This window comes from Buteo buteo, chromosome 4, assembly GCF_964188355.1.
Source record: "Buteo buteo chromosome 4, bButBut1.hap1.1, whole genome shotgun sequence".
Taxonomy (NCBI): Eukaryota; Metazoa; Chordata; class Aves; order Accipitriformes; family Accipitridae; genus Buteo; species Buteo buteo.
The window spans coordinates 53,199,696-53,214,183 of NC_134174.1; the positions used below are offsets into that span (position 1 = coordinate 53,199,696).

Genomic DNA, 14,488 nt, shown 5'->3' on the forward strand with positions numbered 1-14,488 from the left:
AATCTCACATCATCTTTATAGGCAGCTGAGAAAGAATATGTTCCTAGAGCTTATAAAAACAATTATCCATAAAAGCTCTTTTTCACTGAAACAATAGGCAGCATAAATATTCACCTGTGGCATGAAGACCCAGAGACTTCCCAAGTGAATAGAATGTATGACAGATGTGCTGATCTTTTGATATATTTCCTATAAAATACCCATAGTCATTGCTAACAATACAAATTTGATAAAACTGGGAACCATGGTGATTTTAGGTAAACAGAACAGTTGAGCATATTATCGGTTTTACAGGTAATCAATATGAAGATAAATACATATGAAGAAAAAGGGCACATTTTCTATTTATTTAAATTGCTGAAATGTGTTCCAATGCAAATTTATCTGCCACTAAATAGATCTCCTGCCATTAGATGAAGTTTCTTAGTTTCACAGACAAATATTTACTGGTACATCAGAGTTGCTTCTGGTAGAAATGCAATACTTGAACACTGGTTCAAGTTCTCTAAAATGATGAGTAAATCCTCATCACATTCACACTTTTAATCTTCTATGGCCCTTTCTTCAGATGGTGAACCAAAATAAACCAGAATAGGTTTATGCAATATAGAAGAAGCTGTATAATGACTAGAACGTGGAATTGTCTTCTGAATTGCCATCTGGCCACTGTAAATGATGCATTCATTTATATTCCTCTAGGAATATTTTGGATAGCAAGCCCAGTGGTGAAACTGTTCATTTATTTACCATCTGGATATGACAAATGATAAATTGATCTTACACCCCTGGAGAATGCTGGGGACTGGATTTAAAAAAAAAAAAAAAAAAAAAGTCTTGTCTTTTAATTCTCAAAAAGAGAAGTCAACTTGATCCTTTAACATTTTCTCCACTTATAATCCTTGGCGACTTCACAGTCCTGGCAGACCAAAAGGAAAGGGTGGGCCTGTATAGAATTTTAAACCTCTTCATAAGGTTTTCTAGTAGGTCAGTTACATATTTTAAGTCTTGGCACAGTTACATTAGCAAATCCAGAATTTCCATTGTTTTTCTTACTCTTAATAAAAAGGCATTCTTGATCTCTCTTGGCCATGGAAACAAGTCTTGATAAAAGGCAAGAACTCTCCTGTGACCTGAGAACATGGCAGGACTCTGGTTTAGGAGCTTGACAAGAGCACAACAGAATTAAGAGAGAACGGCACCTTTGGCTGTATAATTTTCCTAATCATCCTATCTCACAGAAGCTAATAAAAGTCAGGCCACAAATGAAATGATCTTGCCTCTACTATGTAGCTTTCCTAAGGCTGGAATATGAGTCAGAAAGAGTTCCTACTCCCTCTACATTAGCAATCATATCCCACTCCTCAGAGGTGTGAGAGTTGCTAATTTTGTGGAAATTTTTGACTTACCAAGGCATAAAACAAAGTCAGATGTTCATGAGATGGTGCCAAGGCAAACTGAATATGAAGATTGCTGCCTGATGAGAACAAAAGGATGACTAACAAGCTTTTCTCAAGTTTTCTTTTGAAATTATAGTGGCCTTCTCAGTAAAAACATTGAAAGGAAGAAAGAGAATATACATGTTTCTTTTTTGTACTGGAAAATTTCATGCATGGTGGGATTTCTTTTTCAAATGTGATGATTGACGTATTGAAAAAAGTAATTAAAATGTACAGCTGATGCAATTGCATGAAAAAGCTCTTATAATATTCAATAGAAGCCCGTGGCATTTGTCATTACAAAGAGGGGAGCCATAATACAGGCGGAAGCCTTACCATGTAATCAAGTAACCTATGACAATAGATTTCTATTTGAGGCATAGTTTTGCATTGCTACAGCTATGCATAACTAATTAGACAATCAGAAGTAGGTCTCATTATGCAAAGTTACTCAACCATGTCCTGAAGTAATACCTTAGCGACATTTACTGTATGCCCCAGCAGTCATTTGCATGCCAGGAAACAGAGTAATGAATAAAGAGGAGACTTTAACACCATGTTTTGATTGGCTTTCATCAAGAAACGTTTTAAAGTCTGACTTGAGTCCCTGTAAGACTTGGGAAGAACCAACTGCTCTTCCTGGAGAGAAATAAAAATTAATTACTCACAGATAACATTTAAGTTTCCTCATATTCTTCTTCAGACAGTTAAATAGTGAATGCTTTTCTACAGTTCAGGCAGAAGGCCTGCATAACCTGCATCCAGCCCATACCACCTTAAATTATTAATACAAACACAGAATTTTAAAAATGAGTGTTGGTCTCCAGAGTACACTGCTGCTTGGAATACAGCCTTTCACAGGGGATATAAGGTTAAAACATGGAAAATGAAGAGAGAATGTGTAAATCTAGGCACTTTAACTGAACTTAAATTGCTAGTCTGATCTCTCTGACAAAATTACTTATTTACCCATGAAAGAAACAGCTTTAGAAGGCTGATGGCCTTTAAATAAAGCTTGTGTCCAGGCAACAGCAAGAGAAAAAGAAGATAAAAGATTAAAGTTAGTACTCATTTTATGCTAGGCATCTAGCAAATATTTTTAGGTGTAATCAATTTGTCATACACATAGGAAATTCAATACACATGATTTTCTGTTTTTTTCTGATTGAATATAAAAACAAAGCATAACTTAGCATTTAATGGCATCCATAGCTACCCAAGAAATGTAATATGCTATAACATACTTTTACTATAATTTATCTATCAGCTAATTTGTTCACATCAGCATGCTAGGATCATGCCAACAGTTGGATTTGACTTCAGAGATGCCAGTGGAAAGGACCTAATATTAATGACAATATATTGACAGAAAAAAACCCAACCCACTTCCAAAATGGGAGAAAAGACCCATATGTCAGTAAACCATCGCACTTTCTTTCCTTTGTATTGCTCAAACTACTTTGAATGAAATGCAAATGGTTAAAAATATTGTCACAGGCTAATATTATCCATCTGTTATGTAAACATTTGCCTAATAGCAAGATGTGTTTTCTATAGGTGGATGTCAAAGAACCTGTAACGTACATTTATATGCCATCAATTTGTTTCCTAAAATTAAGAAAACAAATACTACTAACATTAGAGTGACTCTACCAAATCATGTTCAGAAATGGAGTCAGAAATCTAAATAACTCTACAACATACCACAACACGTTTGGTTTGTTGTATGATCCTTTGCTCTCTTATTGAGGTTGTCAGGTAAAGACAGACTACCAGCTACTGTGCTGCATTGAAGAGTGTGCATAAAGGTGCTTGCATTTATCTTCATACTCCCCCAGTCCTAGAGTCTAGGATGCCAGTCTAGCTAGCTGAGAACGTAAAGTGGGGAGGGGAAAAAATTTCTAGAGCACTCAAAGCTTTCCCTTGCTGGAGAAACCTTCAGACAGCTGGTGGGTCTGTGATGGCACAGTGCTATAAAGCTATCTGAAGAGACTACACCTGGCCCATGGCTTATTTAAAGTACTTCATGAACCAGTTGTCTATCATCGAGCTGCTTTGTCAGTTGGTGAACAGTTTAGGGATGCTCAAATGTGTTTATTGTTATTAATTTTCTTTTACCAGCAAACTGCTTGACTGCAGGACATGTACAACTGCAGCCTTCTGGGGAAATGGTGCTACACCTGCTGCGTGCCTTTCATCTGCCCTTAAGTAGTTTGTATGCTGCAATGTTACATCCAGAGGAAGCTTTATTTCATCAGCATGTCTTGTGATCTGTACACTGTCAGAGGTTCTTAGACAAAAATAACACTATGACAATCAGTCCAATAGCCAAAATTGCATAAAAAGCTTTTAAAGTAAAATATTTCCCAGGTGATTCAGAAGAGTTAACCTACTTATGACAATTCTTGATTTGTGGCACGTATTTGATTATGTGCCACTGGGACCAGCAAATAAAACCAAACAACCCAAAACAAAACCAAGCAAAACCTACACAAAACCCACAAACAACACACAAAAGAAAACAAACCAAAACCCCACTACATTAATTTTACAATTTCAAATCATTTGTCAAATGCACACTACTTTGACAGAATTTCCCACTCTCCCTAGTCAGTGGTGATGGTACAAATGCAGAAATCAATTATTTAATGAATACTTTATGGGATAGTGTAATTCTATATTAGGGCTAGAATACTGACCTGTTTTATTTGCTGATCTGCAAGAAATTTGGGAAGATCTATAAAGGAGGTAAGACATAGCAGATTCCTACATAAGAACTTCAGGAACAATCTCTATTCCTTCTGCAGTATATAGTGTATCTCCAACAGTGTAAACTTTATTTTATGATGGCCAGGCATGATCTAATCAAAATACCATAAACAATTAAAAATAGGGTTCTTTTATCCTGAAGGGAGAAAGAAGGGGAAGGGCTGGGACCTATTTTCATGGAATTCCAGCATGCTAATGGAGTAAAAAAGCTTTCTGTAAGTCCAAAAGGAGTATGTCCTACAACATATTCTCTACGTTGAAAAAATTGAAATACATGAAAAGTAAAAAGTAATTCAGTTATCTGTTTTAATATTTCTAACATGTTTTGCTTTAAAGAAATGCTTTGCTTCACCAGTATCTAGGGTGATTGACCTGGTAGAAGGAGTACATCAAAGTCTGGACATAAGTCAGAATTGCTCTGAAATCACAGTTGATGCACAGGGTTACAAACTACTGCCTGGACTGAGAGAAAATGTATAATTATACCTTATATTGGTGTTGACAGGAAAAGTAATTTTAAAAAAAGCCAGTTCTGAGATGTTAACTCCAAACTGCTGCTGCAGTGCAGCATCTCCTCAGCTGTATAGCTGCAGCTGTTTGAAGGGCCACATGAAAATCATTCTGGCCCTAATAAGTCAAAGCAAAACTCTGTGGAATCCCATTTATGGGGAGGTGTGGGGGGGGGTGGTGAGTGCAAATTTTTGGTCTTAATACTGAACTTAACACTTCATTTCAGTGGTGTGGCTGGATGGACCCATACATAGCTGCAGGAAATAAGCAGAGATAGAAGTGAGAGGTCAAAATTCAGTGCAAGGCGTCTTCTTAATCTGGTCTCAACATCAAAAAAAAGATAATCTTTAAAAGTTTTTCAAGAAGGACTTCATCAAAATTTTTTTACAGTTCTGACTTACTATTTTTTTAGGGTTTTTTTTATTCTATCAGCCAAAAATACGTATCTATATTTTCTGTGAAAATACTTCTCTCTCCATCATATTTCAATAAGCAGTTACCCAAATTAAGCCCACAGTTTTTATGGCACAACACAATTCTTACATAATGGTCTATTGCTTTAATGGTGGAGGGCATCATCGTTGCTGCTTTTGCTTTTCATAGTATTAGTATACTTTTCCACAGGTTATATTTTAAATTATTCCCCAAACTGATTAGTAGTAAAACTGTCATTGAGGTTTATTCAGATAATTGAAAGATTTTTAGAGAAAAGGCCTAAGTTTAATTAATCTTCCAAATTATTTCACATGAAGATTCTCTTGATCTCAGCTAATGAAACCCTTAGCCTGTACATTTCATAATATTCTGCAATAATTTTAAATATTATCTTCCCACCTGATATATGAGAATGTTGCTGGTAAAGGTGCATCTGTCACTAGTCCTTTGCTGTCTACAGCGCCCGAAGAAAGCTGTAGACAATTGACTACAGGTTTTAAAGTAATCTCAAAACCATACAGAAACATTGATTTACAATTTAAATGGTTATTTTGCTTCATTTCTTTCCTAACTGCTTGACAAGTAGGGGTCAAACAGAGTCAATTAGGTGAACCAACAAAATATAAGCACTAAACAATTTCTGCTGATTTCCCTGGGCTTCTCAGTATGACCCTCAGCTGCTCATCTCCAAATGCTCATGACAGCAGAACACAAAGTGATTATAAAATATCTGCATTTCTGAATCGGATTCTTTGGATCTGTTCTAACATTTATTTTTGTTAATCTTGTGCAGAGTCCATCGCCAATATTTTGCCATGATTTGGCACATATCTGAACTTCCAATTGTGCATCCAACCTAGCAACACACTCATCAGTGATACACCATTTTCAGACCCTTCTTAACCTAGTATCAGTCCAAACCACTATGGCTTGCTTCATAGCTTTTCCAGATGTATTCTTGCCAAAAACTGTTAAGAGAGTTCAGGGGTCATTTGGATCCTTTCCACAAAAAATAGGCATAGAATTTCTGCCTTTCTCCCAGAAGTTCTGGAAGTGTTTTTTTCTTTCTTATACAGAATGCCTGCCTGGATCTCAAACTTGTCATGATACCACCAGTCTATTCTTGGAATCGATTTTCATTCAATAATCATAACTTAAACAAACCTTATTCTTTTAGTGAAACTGTCTCAGCCAAATTCCAGATTCTTTACTAATAGCTAGAGTGATCATTTTAAACACTTAAAAAATATTAATTGGACTCAAACCCCCTTTTAGATTACAAAAACTGTGATCTAAATTTTTAATCCACAACATTTCATTCCTTCTTATTTTTTTCCTAGTTCCTTCACTACTACAGTACAAGTGGATCATGATTTGAAACTGTTCCTTGCTATTGGACATTTCTTTTGCAGTTGGAAGTTTTGGATATTTTCACATAATCATATACCTCTGAAAGCATCTTTCAGAAATGAATATACACATTTTATATATAAACTTTAAAATCAGTTTTCTTACTATCGTTCCTATCCTTGTTACACCTAAAGGATCAGCTGTAGCTCCATATTCTCTTATCTCAAATATTACTGTTTCTTTCATTATTTACTTTTGACCATCCCATACTGGCATTGGCTGTGGTCAAAATGTAAGGAAGCACTAGGTGCTTTAAAAACCCCCAGATTCTTAAGCTAACCTTTTTCAAAAAAAAAACCCAACAAAAAAAAAAAAAAAACCAACAAAAACCAAACAAACAAAACCAAAAGAAACCCCCCCAAAACCAAAACAAAACACAAACAGCCAAATTTGGCAGCCATATTTAGAAGACTGAAATACTTAGGACCAAATTTAAGAGAAAAATATTTCTGGGGAATCACAGTTGAGACCTAATAGTCTGTATTTCCAGGGGCAAATCTATCTACACATTACAAAAATTACATCTGAAAACCACTTCTGATACTAGCACCTGCTATCCTAGGTTTAGTTGAGAGCATATTAGTTTCTCCAGTTGTAGCACTCCTTTTTATGGGTTCTTAACTTTCTGCACAGTTTAATGTTTTCAGAAGAAGCACTTGTGAATTGTAATGGTCCCAGAGCTGCCATTACAGCTGTCAGAGGCATAAGCACTGTTAGACACTCTACACAAGTATTTATAGAATAGAACTAAAAAGACTGTAAAATTGTCATTATAGTCTACGTGGTAAATAAGAAACTTCCTGAAAATTAAAGTCTCTCTACTACTGCAGAGTTGCTTCATTCATAAAACTAAAATATTTTCCTTTATTAGTTTAATATTCTAATAACTGTCCTGCTAACCTCTCCAAATACTGAAAGGGAACAGTGGGGAAGTTGGGAAAGATGCTGTGCTGCAGAGCATCGTACATAATCTGCCTTCTATGTGGCTTCAGGGATATGGATTGTTTTATTGCTGCTTATTGTGATCAAAATGATAATCTAATATTCTAGGCTTAAGAAATTACGCTGTCTTCATGGAAACACAATGTAACAATTTCAGCTAGATCCATTCACAGATGAGAGGATATTAGTTCCACATCACATTTACGTTTTCATGTATGACTATGAGATTTATACACAGGCATAATGACAGAAAATTCAACATGAGCAAAATCAAATATTATTATCATTGGCAAGAAATGGTAAATGCGAGCTAGCAGCAGAATTGAAAACACCTTCCCAAGATCTCCTATAAGGGAATACTTTTTGCCAAGAAAAATGTCACAGGCCGGAATACAGTTCAAAACTTTAGTTTAATTATTGTAACAAAAACATTTATTTTAGTTTATTCTGCTTTATCATAGGAGACAAGAAATACACATTTGGATATTTTATCCTTCTGCTGTGCCAGTTAATAAAACAGAAGGGTTTGGTATGATATTTGTGTTGTAAATCCATGTCCAGAAATATATGAAACTACCCAATAAAATAACCATCTAAAAATGTTTGAATAAGCAGCTTTTGGAACAGGACTACACCTCTTTGTTCAAAACTAGCTTCAGAAATCTTTAAATTGCTAAGCAGCACAAGCCAAAGCCTGTCCTTTAGTGCAACCACAGAAAGCCACAGACAGTGGACATTTGCTGTAAAGAGCAGGTATAGGAAGGCAAAATATGACACTGTAAGAACTGATTTTAATTTATCTTTACTCTTACTCCAAATCCTATAATTAACATATGATAACCTCAGGGAGGCATAGTCTTTCTGATCTTTCACAGTGTCTCATACAACTGTGATTTATTCTTAAGAACTATCACAAATTAGTGTGTAATAGCATGTAACAAGCATATTAATACATACTATTGTAACATGTAATAAGCTTGCTATTACATATTATTTTAACATGTAATAATAATAATTATATAAATGGAGTTATAGACATGGTCATGATGATGGGATTAAAATTAAGAAATGCTGAGGGGAGTTTTTACAATTACAACTTGGCCAATGTTTTCTCATTTTCAACAAGAAGAGACAATACATCTCTATATATTAAAAAAAAATAATTGACTTCAAAATAGTATGGTTTTTAAAAGCTAGTTTCAAAAGTATAAGTCTCTCATGCCTTTAGAAAGTTAATTTTGATCAGCCCCTTGATCAAGGCAGAGGCATATCTGCCTGAGTTTTAGCATTTTTGACTGGATGAGGACCATGCTGTACAGTAAATGCAGTGTTGATCCCCTACTATATTGTGAAGTGAAACATATAGCTCAAATAAATGAGCAATTAAAAAGTTGTACACTTTTAAACAGCTGTTTAATGGTTTTGAGTTTAATTCAAAAAATATTTTCTCTCTTTTTGACAGTCTGTATCCCATAACTTGGACAAGTCAAAGTATTTTTCCAGTCTGTAACAGCAAATACAATGACATATTTAGAGAACATTCTTTCTGGGTATCTGGTCCCAGTGCATACTGCAACATGAGCATCAAGGACACCTATTTAATGGCACAGTAAACAAGGTAGGTAGCAGATCAACCATCCTTATTAAAATATTGCTATGGTAGACAATGATTTTTATTTTATAGTCTAGCAAAAATTAAATATTATAAGGTAAAGCTCAGTCAAGCTAATTCTAAACTAGCTTTCTAAAAAGAATAGCAATTTTGAAAATCTTAACATTTTTAGGCAATTCATTTCAGTTTATTACTATGCTCTACAAATTGCTTATATAGTGCAAAATATAATTCAGTTGAAAAATATAATTAGGTGATTAACATCATGTCTTTTAATTTTTATATCATGGAAATAAGAAGAACATGCATTAATTTAAGTGACTCAGCAGTTATAGTATAGCTCATGCACTTGGCATTACCATACTAATTGGTCTAACTGTCTTTTTCATTATCCAATATAGACGTACACATTAGTATTAGAAGAAAGCCAGTAGCTGTGAGAACAGGTCAGATCAATGCCTCTAGATCTATAGGACTCCAAAAGGGGTCAAATAATCAGTGAGTAGACGAAATTAAAATCAATAAAGCCGAAAGACCCCAGTGGAGAGGAATTAATTTGACTCCCTTCATAACTTTCATTTGATAGTTCAAAAAGCATTTCAGGTCAATTATATTAATAGAAAATGGTTGAGTGAAAAGATGTTAATGATGATCCAAAGCCAATTAGCATAGCTATTTTCACTCCATCTTCTACAAAGAGAAAGGCAGAACATAGACACAGAATCAGACTCTTTTTTTCATCAGTGATGGAAATTGGCAGAGGACAAAAGGATGTGTGCAACAGCTTAGCAGCTTTTAGTGACAAGGCAATGCTCTATGATGAAAACCAAAAATAAACACAGAAATCTGTAATAATTTATTAAGTAAGATTTAAAAGGGAAATCTGAAGTAAAACTGGAATGATATGGTCATTGCCAAATATTAGTTGTTAGTTCTTTTATAGAAGCCTATTCTACTTCATTCCTCTTGCATTTTTCACATCAGCAAAGGTTTCTGTAGATCTCTGTCTCTCAAGCACACGGGGGCATACAGATGGTAAAATTCATAGAAAGCTGGAAAATGTTTTAATAAGAAACAAATATGAGATTACCTAACAAAAGAATATAGGATCCAGTATATTGGAACCTACAAAAATTAATCCAAGCCTTTTAAATTGATAGTTCTTCACAGGTAGGTCACAATTCAAACTTCTAGCCCGTGTCAGGAAGAAGGAGTTTGGCTTTGAGAAGTAATCACTCTCATATGCTACTAAAGCTATTCTAAGTTCAGTTTCTTCTGATGGTTTACTGTGTAAGAAACTGTTTTTATATGCTCCAAACCCATAGTTGCTCAAATCTGGATACTTAGACACAAGAAATACAGTTTGGAAATGCAGCCATTCATAGCCATGAAAAATCTCTACCTGTGTGTATTCAGATTGAAGCGTGCAATTGAATTGCTTCAGATAAACCAACTCCTGATGCATGTTTTAAGGAGGCTTATTGCACATGTTGAATCTGTTCACCTTGCCTACAAGTCTGACTGCTACAAGGGTTATACGTTACCGTGTAATTAAGCAGCAGTCATGAATGATGCTGTCCTCCACAAATACTCCACTCTCTTCATCTGTTTCAATCAGGCGACCGGCATGGTACCAATGTACTTGGGTGGTATTGTCAATGTATGTTGCAGTACACTGAAATGGCAAGCGGTCACCATGAAAAACCACTTGTCTTTGTGATGGGATCAGCTCGAAAAGAGGAAGTTCCAGAGGCCCAGCTGCAGGGAAAACAAAACAAAACAAAACAATAGGGAAAAAAAGGTCACAATGAATTCCTCTCTTATGAATGTGAACTAATTGTATACATTTCTAGGTTCCTAGATCTTCACATTAAAGCATGAATATAAAAGATATGCCCACAAACTACCCACTTAAGTCCGATCATGTTGTCAGTTCTAGAGATCACATTTCTTTGGTTGGTGTGAGCCCAGATAATTACAGGATTACTAGAATATCTGCAGAAAATTGGTTTCACAGAATAGTTCACAGAACGGCTGAGGTTGGAAGGGACCTTTTGAGCTGCTCCAGCCCAGCCTCCTTCTCAATGCAGGATGCTTTACTACAGAGGTATACAGAAAAAAAAAACAGTCTTCCAATTAAAAAAAAAATACAACTATTAATATAGGAACAGTTAACATTTATAAGACCACTTTACTGTCAGTGGATGAAATTCCCACTGTGCTCCAGAATGAAATTTACTCACTGTAGAGAGCCTAAACTATCTCATGTGCCTGGGATTTGGATAATAATAAGGCGAATAATAAAACTTGAACTTCCTCCTGAAGTTCAACTGTCCCTATGATTTTTTACTTCCCTGTTCCTTCTGCCTCTTCCACAAATCATCTTTACTCTCTAGATGTTTACTCAACATTAAATATTTATCTAAATAGCTCTTTTTACTTTTTAATGGTGGAGTACATTTTACTATCTTTTTTTAATGAATTTTTTCTCTCTTGTCTTTACCCCAAAAATACCCCAATAATGAGAATATTGCATATTTAAAGCAGAATTTTACAAAAAACAGCTGCCATAATCACATATTCAAATGCCTAAACACAATTAAAAAACAAATAGCATTGTAAATTTGAAAGGCATATGCATTTTTGGCCCTGCTGAAAGTCTGCTGATTTCATAGATTTGACAGTGATTGAAGGCTATATCCTTCAATCCTAAAGTCTCTGTAGAGACTGAATCTCTAGACAGTATTTGTTTTCTTCCATTTTTATTTCTAGATCCTGAAATTACCTTAACACGACTTCTGTAAAATATTTTCTATACATTATGAGATTAATGCTATTTCTTTCAATTGGTAGCAGAACATTGAAAAGGAGCATTTTCGGAAAAGTAATTGAAATAAAGGGTCTGCATCTAAAGAAAGAAGATCATCTTCTGTGGGATAATAAGGAATAAAGGAAAACCTCATTTTCTTTTTTCTGATATAGACTTCTTAGGCAGGAGAAGAAAATTACTACTTCTGATACTTTGTTATCATCACACAAAATTCTAATGGTAATGAAAATACTAAAGACTCACATATGTGACTGAACACACTATCATGAACATCTGCACAACAGTTCCTAAAATACAACCTTTTCACCTATAATGCCAAAACAATTGACTGAGCCCTTGTCACTTGATAACTTCACTATTGCAATCTCATCTTAGACAAAATGCCTACAGTCTTGCACCTTGGAAATCCTTCTACCGTGATAAGAAAAGAGAATTTTTAAGCTAGATCTTCTTCACCCTCATTTTTCTTCTGTTTTCATTTAAAGGCCTCTCATCATTAATATCTATCCAGCCCACAGGGTTGTCAGTTGAAAGGTCACCCTTCCACATTTGCACCACTAGTAACTATCTCAAACATCTATTTTTCTGACAAGTACTTTAACTTTTTTTTTTCCATTTCACTGCTCACTATTTTATCTTCCTTAAACTTTCTCCTCAACATCCTCCATTGCCCACAATAAATACAGATGAACTTAACCATGCCTAACCAGATTGCAAGCCATAAACACTGGTTCTACAATTGCGAAAATTTGTGGACAACCAATAGTCTTTGTTCCTCTCCTTACTCAGCATCCCACCCTAACACACATCTTTATGTCATTCAGGTGTTGTCTTTGGAACACTTAAATTGTGAGAAGCTGCATTTATAAGTGTAGCTTTGGGCCCTCAATGCTATTGGGGAATTTAAATATTAAATAGTATATTCATCACCTGCTTTGAATAAACAGTGAGAGGGATCACTTCTACTATTTTACAGAGTAAGAATGCTGGCCAGCATAATACACAGGATTTGTACATGAGTGAATAGGTGATATTGCTGTCTGAGTGAAGCACACAGAGGATTAAGGGGCTAGCTACTATCTACTGAAATGTTGGAAGTATGCTGTGACTGTAAAGGGCAAGCTTCAGAAAACCCTCCTTACTTGCGTATACATCTTGTAGTTTATCTTCTGATTGCACCTATTATTTGTCGACATGGATGCATTACTAAAAATTCCTTAAAACATTCCTAGTATTCTTCTAACTAAAAGAAAGTAAACCAGATTAATACCTCATTCATAATAGCTGCAGGCTTGGTCTCAGTCATTTAAATTAGCGGTTTTTACTAGAAGATGGAGAGAACGTCTCCCTTCAAAAGGTTGCAACCTTTGTGTTGCATTCTGAAGTCAATTATGGAATGCAAGGAAAAGTTATGGTGTGGAAATTTAGCCATAAATTAATGGAATGATTATGAAAATGGAGTCCAGAAAAACTAAACATACTGTCACAAGTACAACAGCAATATATACTACTCACAGGAATAAAATATTTCTCATGAATCCAGTAATTTTTAACTGAGGATATTGTATCTTGTCAAATGTTTTTGGTCATGCAGTGAGTGACCCATTGTGTCATGAAGCTATGAAGTCGTAAGAGTGTGAACTATAGTATCAATATTTCTTAAGTCAAGCTAAATAACTTGCCTGGCATATGGATGTAGTGTAACACTATCACTTTGAATTTATCTCTGCCTTTATAGTTGGTCTCTCTCTCCTGTTATCACTTCTGTTGCTCAGCCTTGGGAATCATGAAACTCAGAAACGGAGTGGGAATGAAGTGTTCTATACAGATTTTGTCAATTGATGACCAGAACTAAATGAAATCTTTTTTTACTACAGCATATCAAAAAAGGAGAAAATGATCCTTTGATTGACATCAGTCATATCAACAACCATTTTCTTTTTCTTTGCAATTCCTTCTAAGTGCCAACAAAGATGTAAAGGGAATGAAACATACCTTTGGTTTACCATTAGGCAAGGATATCCTTCTGACCAGTTGCACCCTTTGAGGTGGGTTGGCCCTAGTTGGGTAGGCCAAACTGACAAATATAATGCTGCAAGCTCATTTTCAAAGTGAAACTAGTAAAATTTCTATGGATTATGACATTTGCGGACCATGGAAGGTACACTTAAGTACTTCTGCAAAACATCTGCTTTTAATCTCTGTGATGTTTACAAAAAAATTATTACCAGAGCTAATCTTCAGTTGTTTTCCAGGGATAATCGTGATTTAAATGACTGGGGCTGGCCCTGCAACTATTACTCATGCAAAAGTTCCAGTTGAATTCAGTGCCATAGCTCACAGATATAAGGATTAATTGCATCAATAAGAATTTCAGGATTAGGAAACTCTTTTTTTTTAGCCTTTATTATTACTTTACTATAGTAAATTATATAATTTACTAAAATTGTAGCCTTTACCCTGAATGGCTATAAAATGATTGTATAGTTCCATCAGCATCAGCTGGAAATACTTATTTTAAATCCATAATCCAACAATCCTTCA

At 35.1% G+C, this 14,488-nt stretch overlaps 1 protein-coding gene across 1 annotated transcript in view; it reads right to left on the reverse strand.

The window, feature by feature from the left end:
• The window catches only part of LOC142030257 (adhesion G protein-coupled receptor A3-like), a 289,857-nt gene that overhangs the window by 146,370 nt on the left and 128,999 nt on the right, over positions 1–14,488 (reverse strand). Inside the window, exon 7 of the mRNA XM_075026136.1 lies at positions 10,659–10,872. Within this exon, the coding sequence (XP_074882237.1) occupies positions 10,659–10,872 (214 nt within the window). The remainder of the gene's footprint in view (positions 1–10,658; positions 10,873–14,488) is intronic.